This window comes from Haemaphysalis longicornis, unplaced genomic scaffold, assembly GCF_048455015.1.
Source record: "Haemaphysalis longicornis isolate Haplotype H1 unplaced genomic scaffold, Haemaphysalis longicornis Haplotype H1 scaffold_1, whole genome shotgun sequence".
NCBI classification, from domain to species: domain Eukaryota; kingdom Metazoa; phylum Arthropoda; class Arachnida; order Ixodida; family Ixodidae; genus Haemaphysalis; species Haemaphysalis longicornis.
Window position 1 is genome coordinate 464136712 of NW_027526203.1, and position 22640 is coordinate 464159351.

The 22640-nt window shown below is 49.2% G+C and overlaps 2 protein-coding genes across 6 annotated transcripts in view; one reads left to right on the top strand and one right to left on the bottom strand.

Annotated features, from left to right (window-relative positions):
• The window catches only part of LOC144156182 (uncharacterized), a 121393-nt gene that overhangs the window by 84445 nt on the left and 14308 nt on the right, over nucleotides 1–22640 (top strand). Inside the window, exons 2-3 of one of the 4 annotated variants that reach the window (XR_013319705.1) lie at nucleotides 8037–8096; nucleotides 19244–21616. The exons of 1 other annotated variant lie outside the window; for it this stretch is intronic. The gene's annotated coding sequence lies outside the window, so the exon portion shown is untranslated. 2 more of the 4 variants (XR_013319707.1, XR_013319703.1) reach the window with 2 other exon arrangements.
• Nucleotides 1–22640, bottom strand: part of LOC144156180 (protein kinase C iota type-like) — a 33268-nt gene that overhangs the window by 6442 nt on the left and 4186 nt on the right. The window contains exons 5-9 of one of the 2 annotated variants that reach the window (XM_077688042.1): nucleotides 22258–22343; nucleotides 21103–21178; nucleotides 17966–18097; nucleotides 9758–9837; nucleotides 6233–6329 (exon numbers count right to left, since the gene is read on the bottom strand). In XM_077688042.1, the coding sequence (XP_077544168.1) occupies nucleotides 6233–6329; nucleotides 9758–9837; nucleotides 17966–18097; nucleotides 21103–21178; nucleotides 22258–22343 (471 nt within the window). Of the gene's footprint in view, nucleotides 1–6232; nucleotides 6330–9757; nucleotides 12710–17965; nucleotides 18098–21102; nucleotides 21179–22257; nucleotides 22344–22640 lie in introns of those variants that run through there. The other variant, XR_013319702.1, reaches the window with a different exon arrangement.

The window sequence follows — 22640 nt, forward strand, 5'->3', positions numbered from 1 at the left end:
CTCTGCAGCGGCACAACAGCCACCAGCGAGCCAGGCTGCTCAGCACGGCCCTACAAGCATGCATCGTCTAAATGATTCCTGTCTGCACCCAACGTGCTAACGCAGAAATTGAAAAAGTGTCCCACGCCAATTTAATCGTAAAACTCGGAGGAGTAGTCAGCGGTGTTCAACTGGACATGAAACCTTCACGCTCACAACAGATAAGAAGGGCTAAGGTGTCTCCAGACATCTTGTGCTCCGCCTCTTTTATTATTTATTTAAATACCCTAAAGGGACGCGTGGGCATTACATGCATGGGGAGGGATTTTGTGGGGTTACAATCGGGAGTACAGAACATTTTCCCGTCAGAACGGAACGATAAAGGCGTAGGTGTTGTACATGAGTGTAACGCCGAGAAACTGAAAGTGCACGCCAAAAACAATGCCAAACAATAACCCGTTAGCACTGAAGGGGAAAAAGTACATGCGAAAGAGGCTTAAAGAAAATAAAGTCAATCAGTACACTCTTCTGTAGCAAAAAAAAAAGAATAGAAAAAAGAAAATTCACACGACGCAAACAACTTCAAGAAAGGCCTTGAGTGGATCTTCAAGGGATGATGAATCGGACAGTACTGCGATGTGTGAAGACAATGAATTCCATTCTGTCGATTGCCAGAATTAAAGGAGAGTTTTTATATCTGTCTGTTCTAGGAAAAATTGGTGTAGCCTTAAAAATGTGGTTAACTCGGGTTGAGACATGAGGTGGTGTAAAATGTGGTTAACTCGGGCTGAGACATGAGGTGGTGGAAAGAGATGAACCTGTGGAAGCGGCGTGTTACTGTGGTACAACGAATGACAAAAAATGGTAGTGGAACCTACTTGCGGCGCGTGAAAGAACATGTGCTTTGGTAGTGCGAGTACGAGGACGTAATGAACCGGGTTGCCTTGTTCTGGACGGATTACAAGGAGTTAGGTTTAGAAACTTGCGGAAAATAGGTTTCTCTCTTTCCCGAGTCTTGGCATTCTCTGTGTGCTGCAATTACCGAAATGTGTCATTACAGCAATATAGCGGCTATTGGCCGCTTCCTTTCTGTTGCAGCAATAAACGCCTTCCACAGACACTTTAGAAGGGAAAAAAAAGCCACAAAGCAAAGCAGAAGCGGAAGGTGGATAGCTATGCTGCGACGAACAAATCGCGCAGTGCCGCTCCGTGCTCTTGGTAACTAAAGCTTTGACAATGCTTCCAGACGCGAAGTAAAGAGTGAAAGCGTTTATCGGAAGTGTTGCGGAGTCCCTTTAAGAGCATGTTGTTAAAGTTAAGGTCGGTCATTATATGCGTGAAAATTATGTATTCCAGCAATTAGCAACTGATTGATGTCCGTCAAATTGGTTTCTAGTTATTAAGGATTGTGTAGTCACCTGATCGATCAATTGAATGATTGATCGATTGATTGATTGATTGATTGATTGATTGATTGATTGATTGATTGATTGATCGATCGATTGGTTAATTGATTGATCGATCGATTGGTTAATTGATTGATTTATTGATCGATCGATTGGTTTATTGATCGATCGATTGGTTTATTGATTGATTGATTGATTGATTGATTGATTGATTGATTGATTGATTGATTGATTGATTGATTGATTGATTGATTGATTGATTGATTGATTGATTGATTTACTGACTGCAATGATTAAGTCGATTAGCCGCTTCATACAGCGCTGCCCAATACACCCTTGTGGGCATGCGGCTGTGTTCGGCTAGCTCGTTCGCAGTGCTTGGCGCTACGAGTCCCTTTAGACATTTAGAATAGAAATTTATTTCATGTTCTCTACAAGACATGACGGGGCTTGAGAAAAAGCTGCTGTGGACAGCTTGACGAGTTCTCTCCCCGTGCGTATGTGCAGCAGATCGCGCGTGGCAATGTACATCCAAGAGGATTCGCATATAGTTAATGCAATGCAATTTCAGTAAGACCGCATTTTTTCATAGTATACAGTAAAGATAAGAAAAATAAACTGCTACAACAGATGTGAATAAATAAATGAGAAGGCACAAGTTTTTTTTTTTACAATCTCTAGAAAAACATTGCTTACATGCATAACCACAACTAATCATCTTCGGGTTAAAATAAAAAGAATATACGTCTTTGGGTGACTTAGCTGAAAGAGCAAATTCTTTGTCAATATAACGCCCATAAGCATAGACATCAGACACAAGAGCCAACATTGAATGAGTATGTGGGCGACTTTAGCTGAATTTGGTGCGAAATGTTTCACATTATGACACGGATCAACGTAGTCCATCGCGGGGTCCCCGGTCACTCTTGCAAGCCCGAAAGGGGTCCCCGGCACGCTCATGGCCTAGAACCACATCGACGGGTGACACAGGAATCAATCCTGCTTCCTTCATTGCTCTTCTTCCGTGGAGCTGTGGTTCTAAATCTTCCTGGTAATAAATAAGAAAAGCGCGCTTGAATTTCTGAGAATTGTTTTGTCGCTGAACGTCTTTGGAGCAAGGAAAAATACGTCAAGATGGACGCCCAACCGTATAAAAGTCGCACGCAGGTATTTATAACTGAGTGAATGTGGTGATGGTATGCGTGTATGTTGTGTGTCTGCCCGAATGTGCATGTCTACACGCACATACGCGCGCGTGTGTGTGTGTGTGTCCCTTTTCATATTTCATAGTAATGAATTCAGCCAATTTCTTAATTACGCCCCTTCAAAACCACCTAAAGCATGTGTCGAATAGTCTTGCGAGGAAGATGTGAATAATCGGGTTTAATTTTTAAAGGCAATATAAGTTCGTATATGTTGCTGGTTACTACGTGAGTTATCCTATAGGAGTGAAGTACATTTCTGTCCAATTAAGTCCACTCGATTCTTATCGTTTTGTTTTGCCCTGGCTGTAAACAGAACCAAGTGACGCAATAGCCCACTTCTCGTTTTGATATTAGAGAGTTTTAGCTGACCATTTTTAACGGTCCGCTCCGGTAGCGGCGACCCGCTCAGCGCAACCGGAGCCAATGCCGTTCGCCGCCGAGCGCACCACGCATGTGCAGTGGCGCTCGCGCTTGCTATCGGAGCGGAGCGGAGCGTGAAAAACGGTCAGCTAAAACTCGCTATTGTGAGCATCATCGTTTTTGCAAGTCAGAATCGGCCATACCGCCGTAAAATGATTTGGTCTCTGGGGCCAAACAAAAGGGAATCTAACGGTCAGTAATGTGAAAACTTCAAATTTGTCAGTCAGTAGTCAATCAATCAATCAATCAATCAATCAATCAATCAATCAATCAATCAACCCGCCGCGGTGGCTCAGTGGCTAAGGCGTTATGCTGCCGAGCACTAGGAGGCGGGTTTTATTCCCGGCCGCGGCGGCCGCTTTTGGGGTCGAGGCGAAAGGCAAAAACGCCCGTGTGTACGAGATTTCGGCGCACGTTAAATATCCCAAGATGGTCAAAATTAATCCGGAGCCCTCCACTACGTCCTCCCCATCGCCTGCGTTGCGTCGGCGCGTTAAACCCTACAATCAATCAAATCAATCAATCAAGCAAGCAAGCAAGCAATTTGTCGATTAGTCAGTCAATAAATCAAATAAGTCAATCGCCGATTGCTTTGGCTGGTCTGCCTTGGGAATATTGGGGGTGCTGTGTAGTGCCATTTACAAGCCTCATTTTCAATACATTGCATTGTCAGGAATGACAATACATGTGAAGATAAAAGAATGCGCAAGAATACACCATAGCACTGTTCAATAAATTCAATGTCGAGGTCTTGAAGGTGTAAAGTAATAAGGCGGCTATAAAAGGCAGAGAAAAAAAATGCCTTCGACTAGCGGCCTGAATTTGCTTTTGATTCGTCCTACGGACAAAGTTATGTCGAAGACGCATTAAAGATAGCAGTTCAAACCTCGAGTTCATGCGACTTCATACTTGAAACCAACGTAAAAGAGGACGAACAGAAGTAGAAACTACCATGATTAGCGCTGGAAAAGTTAACGCTAGGGGAGGCGGAGGGGGGGGGGGGGGAGGTATTCTTCATATGGAGGTCAGCCAAACACAAAGGAAGTTGTATTGTTCTCCTAGTTTCTGAACAAAGATTTGTGCTCTCTACAAGTAGTGCTGCCGAGAGATTCCCGCCGAAAATACTTGTTAGCGTAGGTTTAAGGCCCTGACTTCTCTGAGGTTCTGCTCAAGGCTTGAAGACAACGCCTTTTTAAAATTGTTTTACACTGTTATTGGCTTCTAATGAGATTTAATTGAGCGAAAAAGCCAGCGGGACGCTTAATAAACTGAAATTATTTGTAAACGTGGGGATATTATATCCCTGCCCCTCTGCAAGTTCCAGTCCGGCTCCGAGTTATGCAGCGTGAAGTTGTGAGCAGTGATGAAGAGTGGGTATTTCGAAACAGCTAGTTGTTGCACCTCAGTGTTACAAGACAAAGCCCCTCGACGAAATATTTCACTCCCGAATTTCCGAGACTCGTCAATTAACTATGCTTCGAGCGTCAAATTATGTGCAAATTGGTGTCATTACGTAACGTACAGAAGTGTGCCAATAATGCAAAATAATTACAGAAAACCGCGTTTGAGAATCATGCAGACAATGTTGTGAGGGGATGGTTCCGACCCGTTGATGCTACCTGGCCCGCCCAGTTCTGAAGCGCTTATAAGAGTTCATTGAATGGCAGGACACTGCCCGCCGATATGGACGGTGTCCACACAATATTCTCGGACTCTAATGCACGTCACGGCGGCCATTCTTGCTCGTAAATGCGAAGTAACTCTAAGACACACCCCAGGATCTGCCTTGGTACGATGCACATGACTGAACAATCCGTGTGACGAATGGCCAACGTGATGGCGAATTAGCGGAATGACTCGGCCGAGCATGTGATCTTGGGCTGTGCCGTTGAGTAATGCCAAAGTGCAGAAGCCATTATTAGTCAAATCATGCGGGTCCTTTTCATCTGACCGAGGGTTCGTTGGTCCTACGCATTGCTAATTTCAGTGCACAGTGGTGTACGGAGAGCACCAACAGCAATTTCACGGAGTGCTCCCAGACGTCCTTGCGCGCGTAGTTGGACAGCAATATAGAACTTAATATGTCCGATTTCTATCACTACGAGGAACGAGTATGAAGGAGGGCTTTCCTTTGCGGAAAATTAGGGACTAAGCTTCGTAGTGCAGGGCTGCTCCTAGGGTAAGCTAAATACTACGGAAGCAAGAAAATAGCAATTTAACTGAAGTAGAGCACATGGCTTTGGATTTTTTCAAAAGGGTTTGAAAAACCGAAACAAAGCTGCCCTGGCAATGCTGTTTGGGCTAGCAACACTCACGTTACCTCCAAGCTACCGCGACAACATATATTAAGTTAGCGCAAAGCACCGGTGCGGTTGCAATAGCTCGGATGCCAGAAGCCTTTAACGCCACAAAGGTGCAGAAAATCTAACCCGAAGCGTCCTTTTTCAACACAGTGCACGCTGCCCGGCTGTCAGTGTCCAAATAATGCAAGGCCTGCTTTTTGTTGTTGTAGTCAAGCTGCTCATCGATGTTAAATGCTCCGTAGACCGATAGACCGACGTCCCTTTTAGTTTATTTATGGCGACAAGCAATCATGTGACTCCCACGTCTGGGGACTTAGCCCCTTAAGAAACCACTGCGGATACGCAGGACAGTCAGCGGTACACGAGCGTAAGAAATAAAGGCCATGAAATGAAACACCTGGCATCGGGGTATGGACATCCCTCGCTGTGTGGGACCGAATTACTGAGCGCCCGACGCCTCCCCTTGGCCGAGGTACACTAGGAAAAGCTCTGCACGTGGAGTCCTAATGAAAACAAAAGAAAAACAGCTGTCATTGCGCTGACGTTCACGCTTAGTTGTCAGATGTGTAAATTTTTGTCAGCAATAAAATCAGAACTGCTGCTGTGCGAGTAAAAGATGCGACATGCCTCCCCTCCCCCCCCCCCCCCCTCCCTCCATCCTTCCCTGAAATATCCTCTGCACACCATTGTTCCGAAGATCTAGGTCTGCAACTTTAAGTGTGGCTACGCAGTGTCTACGCGGATGTGCTAGCGCTGTAGCCTATCCCCGACATTAATTCCTAGTTTATCTTTGCAAATATGGACTCCTCGTTGCCTTAAGATTAGGATTTACGCAGAGATGCAGTGGAGTAATTAATGCGCGCTAGTAGCGCGCGAGTTCATGGCGGCAACATGCGTAGATGATGAAGGTTCTACTCACATGAGACTTCAGACCAGTCAATGGGCGCATAAAACGGGTTCTTCATGAGATCATCAAAGCCGCCTTCAGGCCTGCACCCGAGTCGTCTTTTTGGGTTCTGCAAAAAAAAAAAAAAAATACGGACGACAACTTTTAGCTGCCGGGAGACCACGAGCACAGCGAGCAAAGAGTGAAGTCTGCGGCCATGAAGTAAATCATATCCTACAAGCAACGCGCTGGGAAGAAATTCCGAATAGCTTGTGCATATCTCGACGTATTTCTTCCAATGTTAGCAGAAAGCAAGAGGTTGGCGTAATGGGCGCCGACGCTGGCGAAACGTACAGGACGATGCAGCAACAACCGTCATTTACAGCGAAGGTGCGAATAGCTAGGATCCCAGGGTCTCGCCCAGCGGCGGGCGTTAAGCTTATGCAAACATCCATAAAAAATGAACAAGGTCTCAGGGCCGCCATATTTTCATGCAAGAGGGCTTATATTGCTCCAGAAAAAAAAAAAATATTTTTAGAAATGCATACGATTTTAAGGGAATCAGTGTAAGCTTGGTCTTTATAAGCGGGCTTTACTACATTGTGTGTTGCCCAGTCAAGCATGGACACCTACGGAGGGACTATGGTTCAGCCTCACTTGAGGAAGAGGCGACGATGGAGAGGAGTACTCTCCATCGCCGCCTCCTCTTCCTGAGGCCGCGTACACTCCTCGCCATGCGCGGTGCCTCTTTTCCTCCTGGCGCGCTCTTCGGCGGCCACCTGTGCGGCGCACTAGAGCCGCGCTGTGATTGGCGTAGCCGCGGTATAATAAAACGTCATTGTCTCCACCCACCAATAGTGCGCGTCCTCAGTTTGCGACGCAGAGATCGGGCCACTGTCCTTATAATTCAACATAGCAAATCCCCCATATAGCTAAACCCCAACATTGCAAATTCAAGTATGCAGAGCGCCAGCTTCGCGTGACTTGGAAGGGCTCTTATTTTTCCCTTCATTCATACACGTTACAGAACAAAATATGCAGCTTCATTTGCCGAGGAGACTCGCTCTATGACTGCGCTGACTACGACATGCACTTCCCAGATTTCTAGATTCCATTTTTATGCAGCATCTGACTCAATTGAAAGGCTCGCAGGGCGGCTGGTGTAGCTCAGTCGCCACACTTGCTAAAGGTGCGCCCTCACAGCCTAATGCATGGGGGCACACTGGATAGGAGATCGGTGACCATAACCCTATGTGCGCCAGGCTGTATACGACAGCGTAATACGTGCGCCGGACCTGCCAACTGCCAGACCTGCACATCAGTGTTGATTGTGGCGCTGAAGCGCAACTTCAAGCAACGCACAACGCGCAGCGTTTTGTTCGTATGTTCGCCGCCGCACGCTAGCAAATTTCGAATTATTCCTCACCCAGGAGTGGTTCCCAGCATAATGTAGCAAACGGTTTCAGCCTCGTGCCGCTTGCTTGAACTGGCGCAAAGCACAGCCACTAAGGCCGCCGCCAACGAGCACCACGTCTGCCCTGCGACACTGAAGCCCTGGATATCTTACTACTGTCCCTTGCCCTACATATGTAATTAGCAGCCTCTCTTTTCAAGTCGCAAGCATATTTTAATGCCTCGGGTAGGTACGAACGGTACAGCAATACAGCGACATCTGGAATTCGTTGACAGTTGCTGCATTACGATTGCTATTAGAACACCAAAAAAGCCTAACTCGTGCGTAGCCGTATTCAAGTGCTCCAAGTTGACTCTTACGATCTTTCCTTAATGCACAGGACAATTTTATTCACGATTTTTTGCTTTCCGGAATTCTTAACAGATGACCGCCGCGTGGGGAATCAAGCAAGGGACCCCCTTCTCCGAAGCCTCGGCGCGTGTGGTATGGCTCACATACGGCGCTGTTGTCGGCGCTGGAAGCGTATACAAGTGGGGGCGGATATAGCGCCACGTGTTCAAGATGTCTGCATGGTTACATTTTAATGCGTCATCATACAAGTACTCTTCCAGTGGGGAGTAATATAACGGTAATTAACTTTCTTGTCATCAACGTACGTCTCCCGTACAACATTAATTCCGCGATAAAAACACGAGCCCCTAAACACTAAACTCCTAAACAAAATTTATGTCAAGTTTAATGCATAGAATTCTTTGGCGAATAACCTGGGGTTTTGCGGGGCTCGCATTTTTGTCTGATTGTAGTGCTCCAGTGGCTTTTTTTCTGCTAGGAAAAATCGTTTGAACCCACTGTGCGGTACGTAACAGCGTGCGTGAAGAAGTCTATATAGGCAACGAATTTCGAAGCTCATACCAGTAATACGGTTCATACTTTCAACCTTGCGTAGCACACACGCAGCCTTGGGTAAATTTAAGGCAAAAAGTACATAAACAAAAATTACAGCGTTCTTTTAATTCAAACTTCCCCTCGGATTGTTTTCTTCGAAAATAAGTTAGTCCGTGTAGATGAGAGGTGACGTGAAAACGGAAAAGACGAAGAAAAGACTGTTTTGCGCTCACGCCAGCAGACTAAACCTACCCCTCCTCCCCACGCGCACACACACCGAGGAAGTTTGTAACGGATCTTTGACACAGGAAATATTAGTTGCTGTACAAAAAAAAAACTTAGAGAAAAGTTTGCTTGCAACATAGGCAAGTGTTCATGGAAAATGAAATATTTACTAATAAAAGAAGCAGCCTCACCTCTTTCATATCGGAAGTTTATGGGTCAAACTATACCGTTTGTTATTAAGTGCGTATTTAGAACTGGGTCATGGCGTAAAAAAAGCGAGGAAACCCTCATGCCTCAACATGGCATCCGCTGCAAGGTCAATGAATGGCCTCCCACTCACATATCCCAGGCTTACATGCATTCCTTTTACTCGCGTGTGTTCTGCACATTTTAGTCCTGACTCAAGCTTCGCTGATCATCCATCTTCCCAGAGTGGAATGGGGCCATTATTTTTTCTTTTTTTTGCTCTTTCGTCCGGTGTTGGCTGCCCGGCAGTCTTATTCGCTTATGCGTTAACACTATTTTGGCAGCAAGAGTGAAACTACAATTTCTGGTGAATTTTGAAAATCGTTTTACTACCCCTTAAGGTTGTTATCCTCTATGCACTAACTTTTATCCTCTCATAACTTCTACGTAAAAAATAAAGGGTTTCGGAGGTGCTAAAATGCTACATGCAGGCATAATCGGGAGGCATACGCCGGAACTCGCTAAACTGCGACATCTACGAGCAAAAACTTGTCTGCGGCCAGTGCCCAGCGATGCATTAAATGTGAGGCATACATCCGCCATGTTTGCGCCTCGAGCCCACTCTGCTAGAACGACAATGCACTCAGTGTTCAGCCTGAATTACAACAGCCACGAATTGTTTTGAACTCCGCGCATGGTCGTTTTTGTCATTCGTTTTCGTGAAGGTGTGGCAGAAAAAAATGAAGCCGTTATAATGCCACTCGCGTATCCCTCGGTGAATATAATTCTTAACCCGCACTGTTGCGAAAAGTCGAGGGAATCTTTGAAGGCATGCAAATGAGTCTTACCTCTTTCAGGATCTCCCTGAGCAGCGTTTGAGCAGACCTCGACAATGTCCTCGGAATTTTCAAAGGCGCGATCAAGGCCACTACAAAGAAAAGGGGGAAAAAGCAAAATCTGGCGTAAAGGGGCACACGACAAACACGCTCGTCAGAAACCAGTCACGAGGGCAAACGTTGGCGACAGCACTGAACAAAAGAACGGAGAGCGGTTGCACAATTCAGTGGACGATTGCCACTGTCTCTTGTGTGTTCATCGGCCGAGGGGGCTGCGGCTGTGGCTCGCTCTCCTGACAGCCCTCTGCAACTGCGGAGGCGGCCGCTTGATCGGTGGCCGACGGGGAGGAGCCGGCCTTGTTGAGGGAGCCCAGCAGCCAGGCCTCGGAGTGCCAACCACCGCCCATTGACCCCGGCTCTTCTTCACTGTCCGAGGGCAGCGCCTTAGGGGCAGCTGCGTCGTCGTCGGCGGCAGCAGCGTCGTCGTCGACGGCGGCGTCGTCATCGTTGGCGGCGGCTGCGTCAGCGGTGACTGCGTCAGCGGCTGCGCCTTCTGCTGCGTCGGGGGACTCGGACGGCTCGTTGGCCTCGCTGTCCAGCTCCACCACCTCCTCTTCAACGGCCAGGTGCTGGTTCTGGTGGCGCTTGGCCCACGTCCTCCGGCGCCGGGGCGACTTGCGCAGTATGCGGTCGTCCCAGCCCGCGTAGCAGTACTGCTCCATGACAAGGTGGAACCTCGACAGTCGCAGACTCACCACGGCGGTGGCCATCAGCAGGCCGGCCAACGCGAGGAGGCTGCTCCACGCCCCGTGGTAGTTGCCCAGCAGCGAGCCGCAGAACAGGCTGTAACCCTGGTTCATCAGCTTGTACACAGTGCGGCACTCGGTAGCCACGGCGCTCACATTCTTGGGGCCCAGCCGACTCAAGATAATCTCAGTCTTACTCAGCATTTGCTCGTAAAAGTCCGAGAGCACCGGCTGGAGAATCTCGCTCACATCAGCGCTGCCGTTGACGCCACGGCGCGTGCAGTTCGTTGTGCAGTCGAGCTGCTCGGCTGTGCGAGCCACTTGCCTCCGAACTCTCTTTTTCCCGTTCTTCCGGCGCGGCCTGGCGGTTCGTTTGCCGGCTTCCGTACAGGAGTGCAGTATCTTGCTCGGAACGAGGCTCTTATCGCCGGACAGCAACTTCGTGGCCGCTTCATCCAGAATGTGCCTCTCTCTGCCGCGATACGGTTCGCAGATGTAGCATTCGCCGACCACGCAGCCGGACAGCAGTACGCCGGCCAGGGGCACCGCCACGAGGCTTGACAAGAACAGCGCAGCGGGGCTGTAGAGCATGATGAGACCTGCCCGGTTAGAGTGGGCATTGCGCATCGTCGGAGCCATGCCTCGGTCGTGGTTGATCATGCCCATCGCCAGGGCAACCACCAGCAGCGCTGCCACTACGCCGACTACCATAGCTAGCGTCATCATCAGGAGCGGGGCGAAGTATCCGAATAGCTGACGCAAGCGAAACCTGTTTTCGAAATTTCGAAGCTTCACCTTGACATTGGAGAGCATTTTCAAATTGGTGTTGCCTCCGTTATCAAGCTTAAACGCTCTTGCACGAAGCGCTCGCGCGAGATGCCTGCGCTCAGCCACAGTTTTTTTCTTAAACATTTGGGTGGCGTTCTCGACGAGCTGCTGCTGCGTCTGTTCCAGGATGCTGCAGTTGGCCTTCAGTAACTCGTGGCTCTCGTCGAGCATGGCGCGAAGCAGCTTACCGCAAGCGGGACCTCTTGACGCGAAGGGGTTCACGTCGAGTCGTCGTAGCAGGTACTCCTCAAAGGCGTCGCTGAAGTCAGCGTCCAGCTTCTGTGCCTGCAACGCGGCGCTCCTCAACACCAGCTGGGACCTGTTCCACGACTCGGGCACGTACTTTGCCCGGAAGTAGCCCTCCAGTTCGTCCAGGCCCTGATCGTAGAAATTTGACGCTTCGCGCAGAGACTTCTGAATGCCGAAGGCGAAGCCCACAAGCAGGACGTTGACAATGACTGCGCTGATGGTGAGCGAGCCCAGGGCCACACAGTGCCCGTTGTACAGCTCGTTGTAGAGCGGCGTGATGACCTGGATGCGCTGGCCTCCGCACCTGCCAATGACACGTAATCCGAGGAACACCACTCCCGCGGGCACCATGAAACCACTTACGGCGAACAGGGTGACCAGCACGCGGAAGGTGGATGGCTGGTATCGGGCCAGGCTGGTGCCGATGCTGAACAGCCCCCTCGCATTGGCGATGTGTTCCAGGAGCTGGGCATTCCTCGGTGCCGAGACAAGCGTCAGGGCTAGCCGGCGTCCGAATTCGCTCCAGACGGGGAGGAAGCTGCCGTCGTTCCGCATCGACCCAGCCAGCCAGTGTCATAGGCGCCGCAGCCCGCCTTCGGTGGCCGTGCAGCGCGCTCCGCTAGGGCAAGCGCTGAAAGGAACCCGCGTGGGCTCGTGCTCGGCGCCGCCGCTGGCTACGACGCTTTCGCGCCAAAATGGACCAATGAGAATCAGTGAGTGAGTGCGCCACACAGTGTCACCAGTGCGAAGCATTTGTTCGCCTGTTGCGCCTTATTTTTAATGCAGCCCCTCGGCGCCACGCGATAAGGAGGATCTTTTACTGCCTTAATCGGCGAATGAGTGCCTAACCTTGAGGTCCGAGCGCCCAAGGTGCCCGAGACCTGCTGACCGGTGTTCGGGCGGCCAACCAAGCAGTCCGAGCTGGGCGATGTCCAAAGAGTATCAACGCTGCATTCCTGAGGAGCGAATGACGCCGCACTGCTTGAGGTCAGCGATTTTTGCCCCCGTTGCAATCGAGAGAGCGGTATCCACATCTCACTAGTATTGTGAGGATCAGTAATATGCATTCAGAAAATTCCACGTCAATCCGGCATCATCATCATACATTCTGGTCACCAAGGGGTATGCTCCTCGATCACTCATAGCCAGCCGCCCACCGTATTTATCATCTGTGGATCATAATCATCCTCGTGCGCTCGGCCTCCTCGGAACGTTCTGAGTCAGCAAGCTAATAGACGCGGTCTGCAGGAACAACCCGTTTCTCTCAGTATCAACAACACGGCCCACTGGCTTAGTTAGATTGAGTCTTGAAATTTTATATGTTGATAGAGGGACCTGTTGGGGGCCCGATGATGTCCCTTAAGTTCCCATAACTTGATGAATGCATGCCGAATAATTTTCCTGTCGAGAAAAGCGCGTACGGTGCTTTCGGCAGCATGGGGGTTCCCAGTTGTCCCAAGTCTTGCGTCAAATCAAATCCACCAAAATTTCTTTTAGGTAGGCGTCTATCATTGTCGCTTTGGGAAGCGCTGCTCGACGCCATTGTGGATTTTTTACTGGCCACAGCACTTCCCCGGCCTCCGTGCGCTAACACCCTGTCGGCAGCACCATGCACCCTTCTCGGCGAACTGCCCTCGACGCTGCTGCCTGCGTCACCACGAGGATTGTCGGCCGAACCCGTGCGCTGACTCTTGGGCTTCTGCGTCGGTGTAGACAGGTTCAGGAGGTGGCGGAAGCATGGTGAGAAAGAGCGTAAGAATCATAGATTTGAGGTATTCTAGAAATGAGTCACAGAAAACAGACAGACCAGTCTTGGCGATGCCGAACGCAGGTGAACACATTCCCGGTCCGAGAGAACCAGCCACCATCATCTCCACCCTTGAAGCTTCGCGTACAGGTTCTTGTTGCGCACTTAGAGAAGCGCGATGTTCGAGTATCAAACAAAAATAGTACCGGCGAGCCAGCGATCACTCAAAGGAGCTAGTGTTGACGTTTCGGCTCGACGATCGTATAGCCGTGCATCATATTGAGCCCAAAGTAGAAGTTTCGCGCCATTCCGCGTACTGAGGGCTGAAACTGCTTCGCACCGAAAACGCGTAGAAAACAACTGTTAGCACCTTCACGTTCATTGGAGGTGCTGTACTGCAATTGCGCAAAACAGGAACGAAGACTGAAGAGAAACGACACGAGACAGAGCGCTCCTGTTTGGCGCAATTGAAGTACAGCGTGGATTACCAACTCGCCCAAACCTACAGCCTACTAAGTTACATTGGAGGTGGCTTTATTTCGCTTTATGAAAAAGTCCATTGACACGCCGTCCCCGCTGCAGTGCTGGGGTACGACGCCAACGTACATGCCCCTATTTATATATATCCGCTCTTTCATCCGCCGGCCACACCATAACCTGGGCATGCTGCAACTGTTCGTAGTCCTTCCTAGCGTACTGGTCGCACTGACCAGCAATGGCGTGCGGTGTGCTGTTTTTATAATAAGGAGCGCTGCGACACTGAACAGAAACACGAGAAAGGCCGCTGCCAGGAGAATATTCCCAGCGATTTTCGATGTTAGTTTTCTCTTTATTGGATCCTCCCGTTCAGAGTGATATTTAAGTCCAGTCGCGGTCCCCACGCCTGCCACAACTACGGCGACCAGAAGCAAGTAAACAGCTGCAGATCGTAGTATCGGGGGCGCGTAATAATCCCAGACTCCTGTCATCTCGTCTAACCAGCAAAAGCGTTGTTCAATCTTCGCAATTCCCTGCTCTGTAAAAATGCCTTTGGTCTCCTTCGCAGCATTGTAAGCGGGCATCTCGACCAGCAATTTATCGGCTCGCCTTCGCTCAGGTTCTGTAGCCGCCAAGGCTTGCCCTAGTTCTTCTTTAGTCAAACTGGTGTCCCAGCGGTTTGCATAGGCGATGAATCCTTTCAAGGAATCCAAGTTTGCGGGCCTTCTCGTCAACAGACTCAATTTTTCGGAGGTCGGGTTTGTATAGACCCTCAGGTCGTGCAGTGCATTCGCAAAGTAGCTTGGCGCTATACCGACACCGCTGCTAATCACCTGGTGAAATACGAAGAGGATGACGAATGCGCAGATCGCGAGGATGATGACGCCTTGAGTGGCGGGGAGGAGCTTAGAGTAGCAGAGCATGTATCCGTCGTCCACCGCTTGCCTCCTCTCCCCGTCGCAATGGTTCGCGAAGCGAGCGCCGATGGCAATTACGCCGACGAGAGCCACGATGACCCAGGCGAACCTTGCGAACAGCAGGATGACTTGGTGCTGGGCTGCTGTTCGGGCAGGTATTTTGACATTTGCTCGGGCGCCATACTCATGTCCTTGTAAAAGTTGGTTGTGGTCTTTTGGATTGTCCGTCAACATTCGTACGACGATCGTAAACATGGCACTCCAGGGCATCAGGAAGCAGCCGCTGTCGTAAGGGCTCAGGAGGCAGTGCTCGGTCTCCAGCAGTGTACTGGGCCGTCGCTCGCTGCAATAATGTCATTGGGGGCGGATCTGCCGTCGGCGGATGGCACGTCGTCACAGCCGCGCGGGCTCAGCAGAAACAGCCGAGCGAAACATGCACGTTGTGCAATGTTCTTTTTCCTTTATCCACTTGGGCTAGCTCTCCGCTCTTCCGGTAGTGAAAGTCCGAGAGAAGGTAGGCAGTAAGTGGTATCGCAAGCTAATCCATTTTCGTCCATCAGAGTCCATGCTCGGCTGCTAAGCGTTTCCCTTACGGACGCGACGCTGGCCTTATTGCCGCTGGTATACCACCCCTGCAACCACTCGGTTTTTTTGGGGAGGGGGTGGTGAACCCAGTCACGTAACAGGCTGTCAAAAATTCCTAGCTGAAACCAGTCGCTGTTAGGTGTACGTTGGCCCTCGCCATAGTGTTTAAGTGTACACCCCGACCCATTACAGTATTACTACGGTACAGCTATATCCACATATCTGCATGCTTTACGTGGCGTGCGGTTAGGGTGGCATGGAGCAGTTGAGTAGTATATATGATGCTTCTGAAAACAAAGCAGATATTTTCTTAGAAAACAAGTGGCCTTGTTGATAAACTCAGGGTGCACCAAACGCGTAAACGATGTGAAAGGGTGTGGGGCTAGCATCAATCTGAGTCTGGCGGTAACCTTGATTCATTGATTGATTGATTGCTTATGATATTCCTTTTGTAACGGGGTAATGATGTGTCACCTCACCAAAGGAACTAATGTATCTATGTTTTATACTCTTCGTTTAATTCTAGCGCGGTTCTTAGGGCAGGCTCAAAATATTTTTTTCTCTTATGGGTGGTAGTTGTCCCAAGCAATATTCCCCTCTCTGCTTTTCGCCCACCAGCATTCTAATCCTATTTCACTCGCCTCGACAGCCTTGATCCCCCTGAGCTACCCTTAAATCCTAGGACTCGTGAAACGGAAAAGCGCCCACCTCCCCTCCTCTCCTAAAGTCGTTAAGACCAGGGCCACCCTTATCGCCCAACCGTCGACCCTAACGTTTTAGTCGGCCCTGCTGGCATCACCACCGGCTGCTAGCAGACATAGCAAGCCGGAAATCTTAACCTAGAATTAAGGTTTCACGCACTACGAAAACATTACCTAACCATTGTCAAAATTTCGTGCGAGGGAAGAATGGATGGGAAACCAGCGAAAAAAGGACGTGAGGCGCAAGGACAGACGAGACAACACAACGCTGGACTAGCAACTGAAATTTAATAGAAGAAACCGATACACCCTGTGAACAACCAAGGCCAACGCATGTGCTAACACGTACGCGTGATTCGATTAAAAAATGCTATTGTTCACTTAACTGCTTCTGCTTTCGTATAATCACCGCTCAATTTTGTAGGAAACAGATTTCTTTTTCGCTGATGGAAATAGACGGTGCGCTAATGCAGTTGCCTTCCTGCTGTTGTCTGACCGAGAACGCTTCTCCCTCTCATTTTGTCCTGCCTTTTTTCCGAAAATCGTCACAATATCAAATACTGGTTCGCACTTGCACTGTTGACAGTGATGGGGAAGGTGTCCAGCTCCTTGAGAACTAAATAACGCGCAATGCTCCCTCAGCCTCTCATTGATGCATCGGCCCGTTTGGCCGATGTAAACCTTCCGGCACCTCAGCGGAATTTTAAAAGTGACCCTGTGCTCACAGTTAAAGAACTTCTTAACACGTTTTGTTTTACAGGCGCGTTTCTGTTTCCCCACATTTTAAATGCACGCGCACAGTCTCGAGAGTTTACACGGTGCGGAAGACAACACCGTGCCGCGAAGCAATTTTCTTTAAGTTGTGCGTCACCTTATGTATGTACGGCATCACCTCAACCTTTCTTTTTTTCCTTCTTGGCATCGGGCCCCTGCGTCCTTCGGATTTGCCTTTTAAGCTTTACGCTGAGGGAATGAAAACGTTTTTGCAGCTAACCTCTGAGCCTGACGTGCAAGGCTTTCCTGCCTGGCATGGGCTCAGCTTTACTCTAAGGCACTGCGGAAACAGTGTGGCTATGCCTCTTTTTACTAATTTCGAGTGGATTTATTCGATCGGGAGCAACGCCCCCTCAGCTCTAGGAGAGTAAATCCAGCAAACGTGGCCGTCGTCGTTAAAAGGTAGCGTTAAATCTAAAAACCTCAGTGTTTTGTTCTCAGCCAGTTCAAAGGTAAAATTAAGAGAATCTGAGAACGCCTTAAAATGTGTTAAAATGACTTCAGCTACCTGTTCCGGATGCTCCGAAGGTAAAAGCTTTAAAACAATTAAAAAATCGTCAACGTAACGAAACATGTGCAGCACTCTGGCATAAATAGCGGTGGCTTCTTGAAGTTTTTTATCCAACTTCGACAGAAAAATCTTGCATAATACAGGATCCTTTCGTCACTCATTCGTTCCAAATTTCGCGTGGAACACCAGTTTTAACGTGAGCAAGCGTGGTGAAACTTTAATTCACGGCCGCGCTGGCCAAGCCGAAACCGGGCAGCTTTCTGGGGCGATTTCTGTCGACGGGCGCTGAATTAAGGGGCTGAGGTAAGCAAGGTAGCTCAAATGCAGCACTTTCAGGGAATTAGCACCGTCCCACCAGATGGCCGTTACAGCGAGCTCACACGAGCGTGCTCCTTGCTAAGAGGCGCGACCCTGCTTTGGTGAGATAACGGTTCGTCTACAGCACTCGCTAGGCTGACCTCGTGGCTACTGCTCAATCATAGCGCCAAAACTTTCGTTCCGTTCGTGGGCCGCGCTAAGCACGAGACATTTGTGTGTCCAAACACGCACGCACAGTGCAACATACCTGGCCGTACTATCATATACAACCCTGTGGAGGCCCACGATTACCGCTTCGCGGAATTTTTATTGTCAGATATAGTGACGGCATGAATCCCACTGGATGCTGGCGAGATGCAGTACTTACGGCGGTATCGAATGTCGCGCCTGGCCAGGTGCAGATCGACGCCTTTCTCAGCGGCGTAGATGGCCAGCGGCGTTTTGCCAACCAGCATCACGAACAGCACAATGCCGAAGGACCACCAATCCGCAGACATACCTGGAGAGGTCGGAGTAGGCTGTCACGGCTGTCCACGCGGCATCACCCAGTCGGCAACATGGCGAGCTCGGCCGTTACCACGTTCCTGCCGAACGCGGCCGGCAGCCCTATTTCACGGCCTTCGTTTTCACAACAAAGGGCTCATTGCCGTTACAACATCGTTCCGGCACAGCGCTAGGGCACTGGAGACAAAAGGCTAGCGTAGTGAGCCTGGCTCGAAAACATAACTGGAAGGATGGGAACCACTAACCCAGAACATTTCTCCTCCAACTACGGCGTTGGAGTCACCTTACTTCGTGAAAACAGACTGACGGAGCTCGTTGGGAAAGCCAGCCATAAGTAACAGAAAGAGACGTGCACCGCATATGTGTCAAAAGCGCACCTGGGAGCCTTATAAGAAGACTGAACGACTCTAAAAACGTAAGGCGCCTAAAGGGCCAGCCGCTGCGTCCAACAAAGCAAATTTGTCGAATAGTGACGCCAGACACACAATCTTACTCAAAAATGTGACTTCGGCTGGGGCATTACGTCATAAAAACATGACTTTCCGCATCCCGTGGTGCCACAGCCCAGATAATTTGACGTAGCGGTTGGTCTTTAGGTGCACTGCGGCAAAGCAAATCTGCATAGTTGCATCGCATCTTCGCCTGCCATTATTAACCGCTATTCTGTCAAACACACGTACAAAAATTAAAATGCGAGTTTCTATTTCTTTTGTGGGTTATTTTGCATGTAAAGAAACCCCCTTCTGACACACAAAAAAAAAACTAAGTAGGCTATAAGGGGCCTAGGTTGGTGTTCACGCAAAAAGTTAATTTGATTCTGGTGTCTTTAAATGAGGAAAGCTCAAATAGAAGGTACTCGTTTCAAGGCACCTGTACTTTGCATATAAAGTTTTCTGTACTACACGACAAACTCTTCCGTCAACCACTTGTTTTTTTTCCGCGAAAGGGGGAAGGGGCGTTCCGAACCTAAAGTGTGCACCGCTACACGTAATTGTGTACGTAGAATTTGAAGCCAGACCACAGGATTTCGTGCGTGTGTGATCCTTAGGAGACGAGAGGTTGTTGCGATAGTGCCTCTAAATGGCGTAAGGTGCACGTGAGTTCACTTGTAGCTACGTTTAATGCAAAGGGCGATTCGCAGGACGGACTGGCGACGTCGGGACATCAGCGTATGGTCCGGCTCAAGAAAGCATGAACACGAATGAAGAAGCGAACAGACTTCAGCGCGGACGGATGGAGCTGACTTCTGACGCGTGTACGAAGTGGCCGCTGTGAAAGTGCAACACGTTCGTGCGTGGAGGCTGACGGAAAGCGCGGCCGCACTCAGCTGTGCTCAACCGCTCGGAAACAAACGCCCGTGCCACGTTAGCGCCTACACGGATATGTACGGCGGCTTCTCTGCGGCCGAATCGCTGGTAACACTGCTCGGCACAGCTGCTTGGGAGTACAGTCGTCACGGCTGGCGCCCCACGCTGAGGACAACGGCTCTCCTACACCCGTCGCGGCGGCTCAGTGGCTAAGGCGCTGTGTGCTGAGCGCAAGGACGCGGGTGAAATCCTGACCAGCGGTGGCTGGTTTTCTGATGGAGGCGAAAAGCGAAAGCGCCCGTGAGCGTTAAGGATCCCCAGAAGTTGGTCAAAATTAATCCGGAGCCCTCGTGGCTCAGGTGTACCCTCAGCGTGTAAAGCTCCCAGTACCAAAACGGCTGGAGCAGCGCGATAAAATACGGGGTTATGCATGAAGGGCCCTGCCATTACTAATTAGCAACCCGAGGTTCAATATTACTGGCGAATCTCACAGTACCTAAACAACGGAGCCTGGCACAAAATGCTGCATGAAAGTATAAACAAAGAACGTCTAGTGACGACATAAGTGGCGACCAAATGACGTAACGCGAGGTGACGTAAAGGTGATGGCTTCTTGGCGCAGAATGGCCTGAGTTTCGAGGGAAAGAGCTTCGCAGCACTTTTTCGGCCCATGTTAGTGGTGTCTATCGAGTTAAAGGAGGCAATGCTCTAGTGTCACCCTGAGGTACAGAACCTCAGGTATGAGGTGTACACGTGGTTCGGCGCTGCCTCGTGGGCGATTCACTAGATGGCGCAAGCTGGCCTGAGGCGCGTAGTCTGAACCTCAGGTATAGAAACACGTCGCATGATAGGAGTGGTGCCGCTGTCGGCGCTATGGAGCCTTCATCGTGTGAACACCAACGAGTTGGCCAACGCCACTTTGCAGCATCCCTCCGTAACAAGAACCTAGCCAAAAGAAACGCTACTTTAGACAAATGTTTATTGAGTTACTGAGCGGCTTTGTGGCCTTATGACTATGCACTGTACCCGCGCTTCTGTTTTGACTGCTGTGTGAGTTTTGCGTTTCCTATGTAGTCATATACGAGATGTGTACCCTGTTATATTATACTTTAGTTTTTTCCAATTCTTAAGGTTCCACGCGGTAACAAAAAGCCCTCAAACTTTTCCTGGACATGCTAATAAACTATTGATTGATTGATTGATTGATTGATTGATTGATTGATTGATTGATTGATTGATTGATTGATTGATTGATTGATTGATTGATTGATTGATTGATTGATTGATTGATTGATTACAAATATACTGCTGAAACCTGAAAATTTTGGCCGACATTTTTTAAAATTAAATTCACGGAGTCAGGCCGTGGTCCTGCTTTGACGTCAAAATCTCGGGTGGCTTTCTCAGGTCGACCATCACTTCCGAGCGTTCATTTTTTTTTAATGGCTCAATTACTAAGCCTATGAAAAGACGGATCTACATCATAAAGGCTCCTGGTGAAAACGGGCCTAAATATACCTCCGAAGAACGGAAGGACACTGTTTCAAAATTTGAAACATGGTTTGCGAGGTCTTCAGAACCGCCAAGTAATCTCGACTCTAGAAATTAGATAGGTCTCTCTTCACCACACGTGCACGATGCATGAAACGCAGTATGCGCTGCTCGATTGCATTGTCAATCATTGTCCGCTTACCATACAGCTCTTGCCTAATGACCTCCGGTGCCATGTAGGCCAGCGAGCCGCACCGACACCAAGCCTCAGTGCCAATCTATAACGAGAATGAAATATCCCCGTTTAAGTATTCTGCTAGCGAACGTCGCCAGCTGTTATGGCTGCAAGCTGTTTGTGCTGCTTATTCGATAAATGCCATCCACGTACGTGTTGCACTGATGAAGTCACTTTGTATAAAAGTTAGTGGCTAAGCGCGGTAAAAATAATAGTCAGCTAGCACCCCTCCACTGCAGCAGGTAAATGCGTAAATTTGCTTATGAAGTTCAGCCCCGTGCCAACGAAGCAACGCACGAGCCTTGTCTTCCTGTAGTAAACAGCGCGGACACTTATCTGTCACTGCCACGGCTGCCCGAGTTCTTTGCTTGGGGCAATGACCGGACGTTACCGCATCGCAGGTGCCAGAGACAGCCGTCATTGTGACTGACAGCCTCACATCAGACCTCAACGACAAGGGCGCATAGCAAGTCTCCCAAATAAAACGACACCATATTACATTGTTTGTTCACACTCTCACTACGACAAGAAGCCTAACTAGGAAGAGGGCGCCTGCCTTCTGAAAGGTTGCAGGGAGTATATTCATGCACTCCTGTGTGCGGTATTATTAGGCCTTGAAGCTCTCCGGAAGCGATAAGAGCTGCGTCGTAGGAGAAACGCCAATTTATGCTGGGTGACTCAAGTGTCTTGGCCCAATAACTTCGCTCTAATTTTATCTCGCTTCTCTGTGCGGGGTTCCATACAATGCCATTTTTCTATTTTCCTGGTACCTTTTTTATCTACCTGATTGAAACCCTGCATACTTGCACAAAACAGGGCCCGTGACCTTGCCGTCTTCACCTAATCTAATCCTTATGCGGCAGTGTTTATAGCAATAAGGCTGTGGAGCATCGATAAGCGACAAAATGCTCACTTTACGCGGTGACTTGAATTGAGGGCGCTCATGCCCGTTTTAGCTAAACTAAAGAATATCATCTGTTTCTCCCCCTTTGTAAGCGCCTTTCAAGATGCCTACTGTGTTTTCCCCACCACGTGCAGATGCTTCAAAAATCAGTCGACTCGGGATATGAAACAACACAATAAACTTTTGACTCACTACGAAGGGCGCAAAAATGTTCTGACCTGGCTGAGTCCGAAGTCGATGAGTTTTGCGTTTCCTCTGCTGTCTATCAGGACGTTCGAAGAACTGATGTCACGATGCAGAAATCCTGAATGGTGTGTTAAAGCACTGTTACGTGGACGAAAAAATTCGAAAAAAGTCATCGCGCTTATCTGAATGGCTTGCGTTTCCACTCAGTTGAGCAATGCACTAGCTTTGGTACTACTCATTCTAACACTAACATGCACAACGTTGCCAACCTCAAATAACGCTCATGCAATATCTTGGATGCGACAATACCAGGAGCCGTTGGCTTTGGTCGATAAATTACTGATATATCCATGCACGAACCGCCTATATCAGTGCCCTTCTGAGGAAACAGCTGTCTCCAAAGCTGCGTGGAAAG